Below are 11,742 nucleotides of genomic sequence, written 5' to 3' on the forward strand. Positions count from 1 at the left end.
AAATATTGCCTAAGTCCTGCCAGAATTCTGTATTTGTTTTATTCATTAGTTTAATGACATCAAATATTGACAAGTGGAGACTGTAGTGTAAAATAAAGTTGCAGATCTTTGAATTCATGAAGTTTATGGTACAATTCAGTTTCATATGAGGATTATAAACACAAACTTGATAAGTCATAGTGATGGAACTGGGACAAAGAGCTTCATATGATCCTTCATTTGACTGGAATTTGATATACCAAACAGCCACTAAAAGGGTTCATAGATTAGAACAATTGATCTATTCACAGCTTCAGTGAAGCACTTAAGTCATAACAAGCAAATAAAAAAGATACACTTAAAAAAAAAAAAAGTTGGATGATCCGTTTTCTTGTGTATCAAATTTAATACCATCATTCTCTTTCATGTGTACAATCAGATAATATACATTTAATACCCTTTCCTGACAATATACCAAGAGAAATTTCATTTCAAGAACACACATATTCGTTTTAGTGTTTATAAATAGGCATCTTAATTATGTTGTTAGATGTTATAAAAGTTTTATTTCTTAGAATCGGTTCACTGCGACCAGGTGGACTCCAGTTGGGACCTTAACTCTTCTGTAAATGAGAGATTGCCATTTTTGATTTTATTAACAGTTTCACATCATTGTTATTGAATATAGACAGATAGGAAAACATGGCAATTTAATGAATTAAAGTTGCATCTACAAAATAAAGTGTGCACAAAGTGAATCTTTCTGAAGCCATGGAGAGGCAAAATATTAGAAGCTCCTCTCAGTACAAAAGCACCATGAAGTAAAATCTCTGTGATCATCAAGTTGAACCAACACCCATCTACAAGCAAAAACTGGACATGGCACCCTTCCCAGAGGGGTGATTTATTAACAGTGCTGTTGTATTAGTCTACATTGGCCTAGCCGTTTGTGATTAACATGTTTCCTTTACCTTCATAGCTTTACAAGCTTCACATTTTAAATATATATGCCCACACAGTGTTCCAAAGACTTCACAAACATGAGTTCTGAGATTTTTCAGTTCCTGACACGAGATGATTTTTTTGGGTGGGGGGCTTTATGGACCTGATGTTCCTCTGAAAGTGGCTTCAATCTGCTCCAGTGTCTTGCCCTTTGTTTCTGGGATGAGGACCAAAGTGAAGATGACGCTGAGGGTACACATAGAGGCGAACAGCCAGAAAGTCCCAGCACTGGTGAGAGCATCCTGGAAGAGGTCACAGTTACACAGACAAGGATGTTAGTGATGTGGAAAGGTTTCCCCATTTCAATACATATTGTTCCAAGGCAACAGAACTGTTTACACACTCTACTGGGAAGCATTTATTGAATTCGCTCAATGCACTGTCATTTTTATTCTGCTGTTTTATCCGTCTTATAGCCGTCTCCTTTGAAATCCTATAGCCTTCTTACGGTCTACTGATTGCATGGCCTTCATTTGTAACGCTATAGTATACTGCTAAAAAAAAAGGAACACAACATAGTTGAATCTTATTTTTGTGTTCCCTTTATTTTTTTGAGCAGTCTATTACAATTTTTTACCCAAGTAAACAACCTGAGTACAGTAACTGCCTTGCTGCTGAACATTGCTACACCTTATACAGTTAAGGCCTGAGCAAGTCATACAGTGAACTGCAGACATTTATGAATTTCAACACCAGTACAGTTTTAATCCAGGGCTGCAAATAATACATTTTAATTACCAAATAAATTATTTTAAGATTACTCAATTACTATTATTATAGTAAACTGTCTCAATTCACCTTCACTTAAGTTGAGGTCTTTAAATGCTTATTTTGTGCAACAAAACCCATGCAACAGTTACATAAACCAGAGATCACCACACACTTGGTAAATGACTTAAATCATTATTTTCTGTCAGTCTGACATGTGTAATGTTGCCTTTTCATAATTAGACATGAATAACTTGTTTCTAGCGAGCATGAAATAATCATATGATTGTGGATAGATGTTACGCTGAATTGTGCCCTGTGATCTCAGTCTATCAGGTTTAACAGGATGTGAAACTACATGTTGAAACTATGAGAAACTATTTTGTGATCTCAAGAAATGCTTTTAGAGTCAAGATCACAAACCAACTTGATCAAGAGAAAACCCATGTTTCCTCATGCCCCGAAGTCTACCGTTTTATAACCAAACCCTTTAACTGGTGTCCTGTTGTTCACTCACCATCATGTTCTGGAAGGTTTTGGTGATGACAAATGCCATGCTCCAGTTGGTGAGGACACACAAGGCGGTGCCAAAGCCCCTCACTTTAACAGGGAAAATCTCCGACATGACCAGCCACGGGATTGGACCCCAACCCAGAGCAAACCCTGAACACAGCAGCATGGACTGAGGTCATTTAGCAAACAATGGCTTCCCTGCACTGCTGGAATCTTGATTCATCACAACGACGCTACCTGAGCATTAAATATAAAATGACACCGACAGGCCAGCTTCAAAGACTTTGGCTAGACTAGAGGTGTGTCACAGGAAGTAGAAGCAGCACCCAGAAACACAAAGAGACCCAGAACACCAAGTCATGATTTCACCTGAGATGAAGATGGCCATGCTGGTCAGGGCCAGCCAGGCCAGGTCTGCACTGGCTCCTTCACCAGCCTGGCTCTGGACATTCTGCATCAAAAGGCTCAGTGACGTGGTGCTGGGAGGCTTGGGTGTCAGGTGGAAGTAAACCCCAAACGCTGTGGCACTCATCGCCATGGCAGCACCTGGAGCATGAAATAAATGGACAAGAATACGCTGCACCCTTGACTGCCTCGACTGCTGCTCAAGAGAAAGCTACACAGAGCTGTAAACATGATAGCAGATTAAAACCTTCAGGGATTCTCAGTACCTGAGATGGTGAGAAGGACTTTCCTTCCAGCCTTGTCCATGATGAGCGCTGCTACTGCTGTAAAGACGACCTGAATGAGACCCACGATCACTGACGCCAGGTCACTCTTCTAAAAAACAGCATGACATCACATCTATCAACAAAATTAACGCATCACAGCACAATTAAATTACAACTGTGTGAGGGATTTTTAGTTGAAATCTAGTCGATTTTTTTTTTTTCCAAATCAATTTTTTGTTTGCATTTAGAGTCGGTTTTAAATTGATTTTTCATAGGGAAAGTCCTATCTTATGGTTTAATGAATGTTCTGTGTGATAGGTAGTTGTGTGATACCAACAGCAGACTCCAGCGTATTTGATTGATCATATTTCTATTCATTTATAATTAAACTGTATTTTTCCAGTATATCCTGAATAATTTCATCAACTAGAGGACAGCAGACTCTGTGTCGCTTAACACTAGTGTGGATCAATTGTTGGCAAGAACAGGCCAAATATGGTTCCAGTTATGGTGTGCCCTTTATTTTTTTTAATCACCCACAGTAGCAATAAATCCAGATTTTCACCAAATTTACATCGCAGCACTTTACTGGGCAACTGACGACACAACTACAAGCACAATAACAGATAAAACAAAAGGGCAGAGATGACTGAGCAAAGTGTAACTGCAACTGAATGGAAAGTTGAGTCGGAGTTGATTTCCCCTGAAAAAACAACAACAACAACAACAACAACAACAACAACAACAACCCCCAGATGCAACAGTGTGAAGCCCATCACCTTAAAATGTGCTTGTTCAAATATGGTCTCAGCATAGAACATAATAGCATTGATCCCTGACATCTGCTGAAAAACCATGAGCATGATGCCAATAACCAGTGGCTTGTAGACCCCCGGGTCCTTCAGGTCAGACATCTGGAAACTAGAGCTCTGAAAGAGAACAGAAAGACCTCAGTCACTGCGGTTAGACTCACTTCACTGACACAAACACTCAGCTGAGGATGCGCACTAGACCCTCGTTTCTCAGCTCAACCATAAACCGCTTTCTCACTGGCTGACGGTGTCCACCACAAAGCCAACCAACCAACCAGAGACTCACCTGCTCGGCATAGGCGTCCTCGATGCGGCTGCACTCCCATTCAACGGGTGCACCTTCTCCTCGCAGGAATCGCAATGCCTCCTTAGCCTCTTGCCTCTTGCCCTGTAGCAGGAGGAACCGGGGTGTCTCTGGCATGAAGCACATACAGGCGACCAGCAGCGTCGGCGGGATAGAGCTGCAGATTGCCAGCCAGCGCCAGTCCAGGAAGAGACCTGCAGGGAAGAGACCACAGTGCTCCAAAAAGTCCACACTCAGACATACCCATTTTTATTCTGGTTTACTTGCTATAATAAAAGAACTGCAGGAATGAATAAACAGGAAAAAGCCTACATTTATGCCATAACATGGGAAGGTTATCTCCTCTTTTACTGGGTTTCCTCACTGTCTTCACCTGCTGCGTCTTAAAAAATAAAAATAAAATTGTCTCTGCTGATCTGACTGTTCTAGTGCATCTTCTCCAGTGACTGGCGTTCACCTTTGTGCTGAGCAGATGTTGGTTTGTGACAAACATTAAGTTTTAGCTTGCAAACTGTTCCCTTCACTGGAAATGGGAATGGCATGCAGCTAATGAGATTAGTGAGAAGCAGCTATTTTCAAACAGGCCAAGCAGTGAAGCTGCTGTCAAGGAGAATGCAAAGGACTCTGATCACAATCACAAGATGATTTGCAGCGTTTGACCATCTCTTCTTATCAACCTTTGATCCAGAGCTTCAACATAGTGCAACAAGCCCAGAAAAAGCCCTTTAAATCACACAGCACAAGGTGTCTGACAGAGTGACAGCTCGGCATTATGTAGCCACTGTCACAATGGTCAGTGTCATAAAGTTCTAAGTTACATAACAGAAACATCTTTATGGTTTACAGCTTGTAAACTACTGTGGCAGGGTCACTCTGTGGGACAGGTCTCCTGACTCTCCTCAGTACTAGGAGGACTCAACATGGAGAAGCAGCATTCAGTTTTCATGCTCCACTTATCTGGAAGAAACCCCCAAACAACTAGACTGCTCAGTCCTCTTAAACCAGGACTGAAGCCTTTATGATTTGCTACCTTTATAACCTTATTTAAAGCTCTGAGAGTTACCTTGTTGTTGTTGAGCTGCTATACCAATACATCTGCCTTGTGAGGTTTGTTCTTTCTTATCTACTCAGACTGTACACATTCAGATTTCAAGATGCCATAAACACTAACAGTAGAGCTCACATACCTGCGAGATAAACTCCCATGATGCCTAGCACCACCATGAGTTGCACACAGGAGCCCAACATCCCACGGATTCGCTCGTGTGCCATCTCAGAGATGTATAGCTGTGCAAAGACAGAAAAAGGGGAAGTTACACAGGAAGGACAAACCATAGCAACACAGTAACTCTGAGCACTCGTACAACTCTCAGTCGCATTGCAGACATTTCAGCAGAGACTTCTATCTATAGACAAGCGGTGCTGAAATGATTAGTCAGTTACTATTATACTGATGCATACAGAGGAAAAATGCACAAAATCATGACCAGAAATTACTTTTGTCTTTCCAACAGTCTAACACATATTCAATCTACACTGATATAAAAACAGAAATTTAGCAAATTCTTACAACTGACAAGCTAAAACCAGGGACTTTAGTATTTTTTCTTTATAAATGACCTAAGATTAACCGATTATCAAAGTAGTTGCCAGTCAGTTTTCTGTCAACTAATATACCAGTTGTCTGGCTAATTGTTTCAGCTCTAAAGTCATTCATCTAACATAATATCATCTAGAGATCAACTTCACTGAAAGAAGTTTTATAAATATGTGGTTGAAAACACAGATTTGCCAAATGCGATTACTGACCAGCTGATAAACTGGGGTCTCAACGTAATCAGACCAAGGACTTCTTTAAATAATCTGCCTTTTGATTCACTTTAAAACGTTGTCAGTGTTGAGACAAATGATAACATGATTAATTGTTCTGAGGCACTAGAATGACCGACAGATATTTTGTTTTCCAGACGGAACTGGAAGGCGGCCAGGTGCTTCTTACTGGGACAACCAGTGACGTGACTCCGCTGGCGAGGCCAGTGATTGCTCTGCCGACGTAAAGCATCCACACGTTCTGTGCTGCGATGATGATGATGAAGCCGACGACAAATGGCAGCGAACAGAGCATCAGACTGAGTTTCCTGCCGATCTTCTCCACCATCCAACCACCCAGCAGGCCACCTGCTGCTGCTCCCACTGTCACTATGGACTGAAAGACACACAACACATACAAGTTCTACCATTTATTTGAATTTTACCAGTTTCAGAAGCCCAATTTATGTCAAGGAAAGAACTACAATGGTTAGTTATGGCCATTTTGTTCAACTCTGCACTTTGTTACTGACTAGCTTTTCTACCCAAACAGTTTGGTCACGTTTAGCTATGATGCCAATTTGAATTTATAACATAAAAACAGCACATTCACACACAAACACCTGTTTAACAAGAAAATGACACATTCTACAACAGAAGCAGCAATTGCAGTGGAACACAAAACAAAAAGAAACAGTGTTGCTTTGAGTCATGTGACATTAAAACATCATGGCTGCCATCATACCCCAAACCAGGAGGCCTGGTCCTTGTCCAGCCGCAGCCGAGGGTCAGCGTTTCTGGCGAGTTCAGGGATGGCAGGAGAGCTGTAGCCCAACACGAAGCCGAAGCTCATGGGGCCCAGAACAGACGCAAATGTTGCCAGGTACAACATCCTGTTCTTCACTTTGCTGTAGAGAGAAACAGGAACAGAATGAAGGAGGTGAAAGTCAAAGGGACAACTCAGCTGCTTACACGCAGCACTGGTAGATATTAAGGTCAAATTGTTTGTCATATGCACAGTTAGGAAACATGTTTCCCTGTACAATGAAATTCTTACTTTGCCGTCCACATGAATGCCACACAAAACAAGTGAAATATAAAGTAGATGAATAAGTAAAACAAAATCTAAGGCACTTTAAGCAGCAAATGCAGCAATATAATAAAAATATATAAGCATATAATAAGAGACTATTATGCTGGTGTGTGAACAAGTAGTTATTTTTCTGAAAGCTTGTTTTTAAATAACTTATTTGATAAAAAGAGGTGTATTTTAGTTGAGTTGACAGTTTTGGTTGGCGGTCTGATGCTGTCACCCCACTTCTGGTTGCAACAGAGTAAGATGGCAGCCACCGCATTCATGATATTTTGGCCTCATTTTTGCATAGGGAAGGGAAGTGGTGACACCACGTCCATCATATATACAGACAATGTACTGTACCTACAAATTAGGCAAACTTTCCACTGACTATTTCTGAATGCAGAATGTACAGGTCTAGATTTATATTTTCTGCTGTTCCAAGCAGAAACTGGCTTCCATTCAATAAAAATAATCATTGTTAACACCACAAATTTAGAAGCTGGCTTGACATGCAATCTATTATGTTTAACATTATGTTTTCACAAGTTAATGTCAGTTACATTATAGCTGCATGATTAAGCAAGTCCTGGGCAGATCCTTCAAAATGATACTGCAGCACTGATGGAAAAAAAAGCTTTTAATAATTAGGTCAGCGTGTTTTAAAAAGGTGTACAAAATTTGTATATTGTTTGGAAACAAATGTAAAAGAAGCACATTCAAATTTTTTTAAACACCCCAGTATTGTTTGCCTAGTATGTGTTGTAAAATATAGCATTTGTAGTAAATGGGCTGAGACATGCAAAGCTTTGGAATGGTCCTTTAACAATCTTTGCCCGTTTGTAATTATGCAGTACACTGACTGCAGCTATTTGTGCGCTAACTGACCTCAAATAAGCCTCCTGCTCTGACATGAGTCCTGTAGGGTCTCCATCTCCACCCTCCGCATCCAGCAGCCTCCTTCTCTCGCTCTCGATGTCCATACCGACAGCAGTAGTGTCTCCTGGTTTCAGCCTCTCTCTCTGGTTCACCGTTTACATGGATCTCTAGTCAGGCAAAACACACTAGCTATTGAATAAACTGGCACACACCGCCGCAGAAGGACAGAACAAATACATAATAAACATCAGATACCGCAGTTGTTACAGCCCTACCAGTTTGTCATTGCCGAAACAGTTTGTCGGATACTTCTTCCACCGGCGGCCACCTTTGCCTTGTCAACACTTAAGTCACCTGATCATCCAGTGCGCCTTTTATTTCCTGGTTTTTGGTTTTCAAAGTAAAAGTCTTAATGTAGTTTATGGGCAATTTCTAGTTACAAAGAAGTTAGTTTAACTGTGTGTAGAATCAAGAACCTAGAGCTATCCTGATTGGATTAAACGACTACGGAAGAGACAGGAACAGGTTTCTCTCTCCAAGTAGAAAATCTTTGTTTAAAAAATAAAAGCTTCTGGTTCCTGTCGCGCGCGGCGTCGTGTTGAAGTTGGCTTCCATAGTAACGTCCAGATTTGTAGTATCATGCAGCAACTCTAAAATGCTAACAAGGTGAAAAAGGCAGAGTAAAAATTATTGAACTAATGTTAAATAGCTTTCTCGGCTAACATAGTTCAACAACACTATGGACACGTCTGAGGAGAAAAATAACCACACGGTAAATAATGTTGAAAAACAGCAGCAAATATGTAGCAAACTTGCTAGAAATGACAGGTTTTTGGTTTCTGGTGGTTAGCTAGTTAACTAACCTAAGCTAGCCCTAACCTTCACATTAAATTTTAGAGGAGTTTTGGACTTTAAGGGAGATAGTTTAATCCTCCTTGCTTGTAGGTTGTCATACCTCAGGGAAACTGATACATTTCTTATTTAATATTAATTCTTTGTCTCTGATTGTCCACCAGCAGGCAGAAGAGCAGAGTTTATATCCCACCACTGTGTCAGAGGAGGAGCTGGAGGAGGCCAGGAGAAGAAACATCTTCAAACACCGTTTTGGCCCCAGTAAAATCTGGAGAGATCCAGAAGAGAAACTCCCTCCAAGACCAGACCTACAGGGCAACCTCATCATCCGGACCAAGGCTGCAGAGCAGTGAGAATTGGGGATGTAATAAAAGCAACGCAGATTTTCTGCAATTAATGGAAGGGTTCTGCTTATCTTTACTAACAGCCATGTGTTGTGAATTTGCACTGTAGTATCTTGTTTTAGGATTTACTGCACAGAGGTTTTCTACAAGAGAAGCAACAATCATGTAATGGAAAATATAATTAGGCCTATGTAAGAGCAACATGAAATGTAAAATTCATTCTGCTTTTTCAGGGTTGAATAATAATGTTTGTGATTTTTTTCTTTGCAGTTACACAAATGGAAAAGAGGCAATGGGAAAGTCCCAGTATGAGAAAGCTGTGATCTGCTTCTCCAAAGCCATCACACTGCAGCCAGAACAGGTGCTGGACTAGCTGGGACACACAGTTATCCATGTAAATGCTTAGTGTGTGTTATTGATTTGTGCTTCCACAGTTCATTAGGGCTAAAACTGACACATTTTTTATGTTAAATAAAGCAGGTGTTTATGAGAGAAGCAAAAATGTAATGACATATGCACTACCCAACTGGTGGTTTCAGTTAATCTGTTTATCTATTGTAAGCTTCAGCCGTTTCCTGTGTCAGACATGCTGTTTGTATCTTCCTTTTGTTTATCAGTGTGATAACCTCTGCTGCCATGTGTTTCAGACTCAGCTGTATGTCAGCCAGGCAGAGGCCTACCTGCAGCTGTGTGACTTCCAGTCGTCAGCAGCTTGTTATAAACAGGCCTGGCTCCTGGAGCCTGGAGCCTTCAGCGACCGCTTGGCCTTCATTTACTATCTCCAGGTGTGTCTCTATAGCACTCCTCTGTTAGGCCTGGGGTTTGTTGTCACTATTACAGGTACATGTTAGTGTGCATCTATTTAGCGCAACTTAGAGTAAAAACACAGCAGAAGAAGAGGAAAATCAGAGGTGAATAAAGTTAATTCCCAGACCACTGAACAATGGCAGCAGATATGAAATCATGCTTTTGTGATACACAAACCATAGATAATAAAGTGTTTTTATATTCTTTTCCATTCCAAATAAACCAGATATTTTCTGTATTTATGTACAAACCAAACTGAAGTCTTGTGCAAAGAGAAAAAGCCTTTTGATATTTAGCTCTAAATTCCAGCAGCCCAGTGGAAAGACACCCTTCAGAAAACTTTCACATAACTTTCAGATGGCTAAACATAAAATAATTAACAGCTTCTTTCTGTTTCCTGTTGCTTTTAGGGCCAGTGTTTGTTTGACCGAGGCCTTTTCCTAGATGCTTTTGAGGCCTTCAGCAAAGCTGCTGAGGTGAAGCCAGGCTGTAGGGCCTACACAGTCAGAAGGTATAGACTGTACATACAATATGTTAGATTTGTACATCGATCTATATTATAACGGGTTTAACTCACACTGCACAAATTTATTAACTATGTGAGTCAGTCTTCAGTCAGATGACATTTACAATCTATAGTTTTGTTTTTTATGGTTCTCATCCTAATTTGGTTTTTAATGAACATGCATTGCTCATTGATGTGTTGTGCACCCTGTATTCCAGCCTGGCCAGTTTGGCAGCTGCAGGGCACTGCTCTGATTGTCTGAAGCTGGTGAACGACTGGATGGTGTCAGGTCCTACCTCTGACCTTTACATCCTCAGAGCGCAACTGCACAAGCAGCTCAACCAGGTGAGACCTGCAGGGACCCCTTACACTTCAGAAAACTAAAAACAGCAGCATACACTTTTACCCAGGCAGGTGGCTGACGCTGTAGAGATTCAAGCAGTTAAATAGGACATCTGACGTGTAGGTCCACAGCCCCACAAGTAACTAATGGCAAGGTCAGAGACAACAACAGTGTTTAGTATTAACACTTAAAACCTTTAGTTTTTCTTACTAACAAAGAAAACTGCAGAAAACAACCAGAAATCTTTATTATGTTGAGGTCAAACACATTTACACTGTTCACATTATGTCAAGATAATGTAAAATAAGTTTTATAAAGACATTTTTATGGAGAATAAACATACAAAATTGAAGATTTTGTAGTATAATCTTGCAGACATAATAACTAATCAGTGTATCTAAATACTGTATGTAGACAGAAATTTTGTTGATATAGACTTGGCTAGTAAGTTGCACATAGTATCTTAAATATTCAGCACCTACTGTAAACACACAGTCAGACCTATGTGATTAAACTACCAGTGATTCTCTCTCTTGTCCAGACATCTCAGTGTTATCACGATGTGAAGTCAGCGTTGGCGTTGAGTCCAGCATGTCCACAGGCCAGAGCACTGCTGCTGCAGCTACAGGAAGCCAGTGAACGGGTCAGACAAAAGGCTGTGGACAGAGCTCTGACTGGACAGCTGCCTGAAGCCCTGTGCATGATCAGTGTCGCTTTGGAGAATTGTCCGCAGGACGAACGCCTCTACCTGTTCAGGTGAATCTGATCAATAAGAAACACTCAGAAGGCTTCAAGTAAAAGTGCTGAAATCTGTAGAACACATCTCTCAGTTACAAAGGTGCTGCTAAGTAAACAAAGTCAACAAAGTGACAGAGTTTGTCTTAAAATTTAAAAGGTTGCATGTTTTTGTTTTAAAGTTTGACCTACGTGCCCAAACCTGAGCATAATTTCTAAATTTGTGTCTGAACCCAGCTCAAGCCCTTGAGTCTCATCAGGCTTGGTTTGGGTATCTGCACTCTAATCAATTAACAAAATGACCAAAAGTAATAATACTGCTTTATTACTTACAGTAACTAATAACTTCTGCAGCACTACAGGTCAGAGTCATTCCGTGAAATTTGTTCTTTTAAACTTATTTT

The 11,742-nt window shown here is 40.6% G+C and overlaps 2 protein-coding genes across 4 annotated transcripts in view; one reads left to right on the forward strand and one right to left on the reverse strand.

Annotated features, from left to right (window-relative positions):
- Positions 1–361: 361 nt before the first annotated feature.
- slc2a8 (solute carrier family 2 member 8) lies at positions 362–8,125 on the reverse strand. 2 transcript variants are annotated; one of them, XM_020595023.1, is made up of 11 exons: positions 8,028–8,125; positions 7,762–7,919; positions 6,544–6,706; positions 5,989–6,195; positions 5,177–5,276; positions 3,972–4,183; positions 3,653–3,802; positions 2,874–2,982; positions 2,572–2,748; positions 2,207–2,352; positions 362–1,223 (listed from the first exon to the last, which is right to left on the reverse strand). In XM_020595023.1, the coding sequence occupies exons 2-11, from the start codon at positions 7,854–7,856 to the stop codon at positions 1,077–1,079; spliced, it is 1,506 nt and encodes a 501-aa protein (XP_020450679.1). In that variant the 5' UTR covers positions 7,857–7,919; positions 8,028–8,125; the 3' UTR covers positions 362–1,076. The 2 variants fall into 2 exon arrangements, with proteins under 2 accessions (XP_020450679.1, XP_020450680.1); XM_020595024.1 differs by lacking the exon at positions 362–1,223 and having other exon boundaries at positions 2,352–2,439.
- Positions 8,126–8,327: 202 nt separating this feature from the next.
- The window catches only part of LOC109957276 (tetratricopeptide repeat protein 16), a 17,867-nt gene continuing 14,452 nt past the window's right edge, over positions 8,328–11,742 (forward strand). For both annotated transcript variants that reach the window (XM_020595022.1, XM_020595021.1), the window contains exons 1-7: positions 8,328–8,524; positions 8,769–8,953; positions 9,219–9,309; positions 9,596–9,733; positions 10,166–10,266; positions 10,479–10,605; positions 11,145–11,359. In XM_020595022.1, the coding sequence (XP_020450678.1) occupies positions 8,492–8,524; positions 8,769–8,953; positions 9,219–9,309; positions 9,596–9,733; positions 10,166–10,266; positions 10,479–10,605; positions 11,145–11,359 (890 nt within the window). In that variant the 5' untranslated portion in view covers positions 8,328–8,491. The remainder of the gene's footprint in view (positions 8,525–8,768; positions 8,954–9,218; positions 9,310–9,595; positions 9,734–10,165; positions 10,267–10,478; positions 10,606–11,144; positions 11,360–11,742) is intronic.

The sequence above is a fragment of the Monopterus albus genome, unplaced genomic scaffold, assembly GCF_001952655.1.
Source record: "Monopterus albus unplaced genomic scaffold, M_albus_1.0 scaffold26.1, whole genome shotgun sequence".
Lineage (NCBI taxonomy): Eukaryota > Metazoa > Chordata > Actinopteri > Synbranchiformes > Synbranchidae > Monopterus > Monopterus albus.

Bases quoted from the DNA above. Each gene is read 5' to 3' on its own strand.
- slc2a8 (XM_020595023.1), bottom strand. From the start codon at position 7,856: ATGGACATCGAGAGCGAGAGAAGGAGGCTGCTGGATGCGGAGGGTGGA. The intron at 2,983-3,652 runs GTGATGGGCTTC...GCTGTTTTTTAG, and splicing joins TTGAACAAGCACATTTTAAG to AAGAGTGACCTGGCGTCAGT. The intron at 1,224-2,206 runs GTGAGTGAACAA...GACCTCTTCCAG, and splicing joins AAACCTTCCAGAACATGATG to GATGCTCTCACCAGTGCTGG.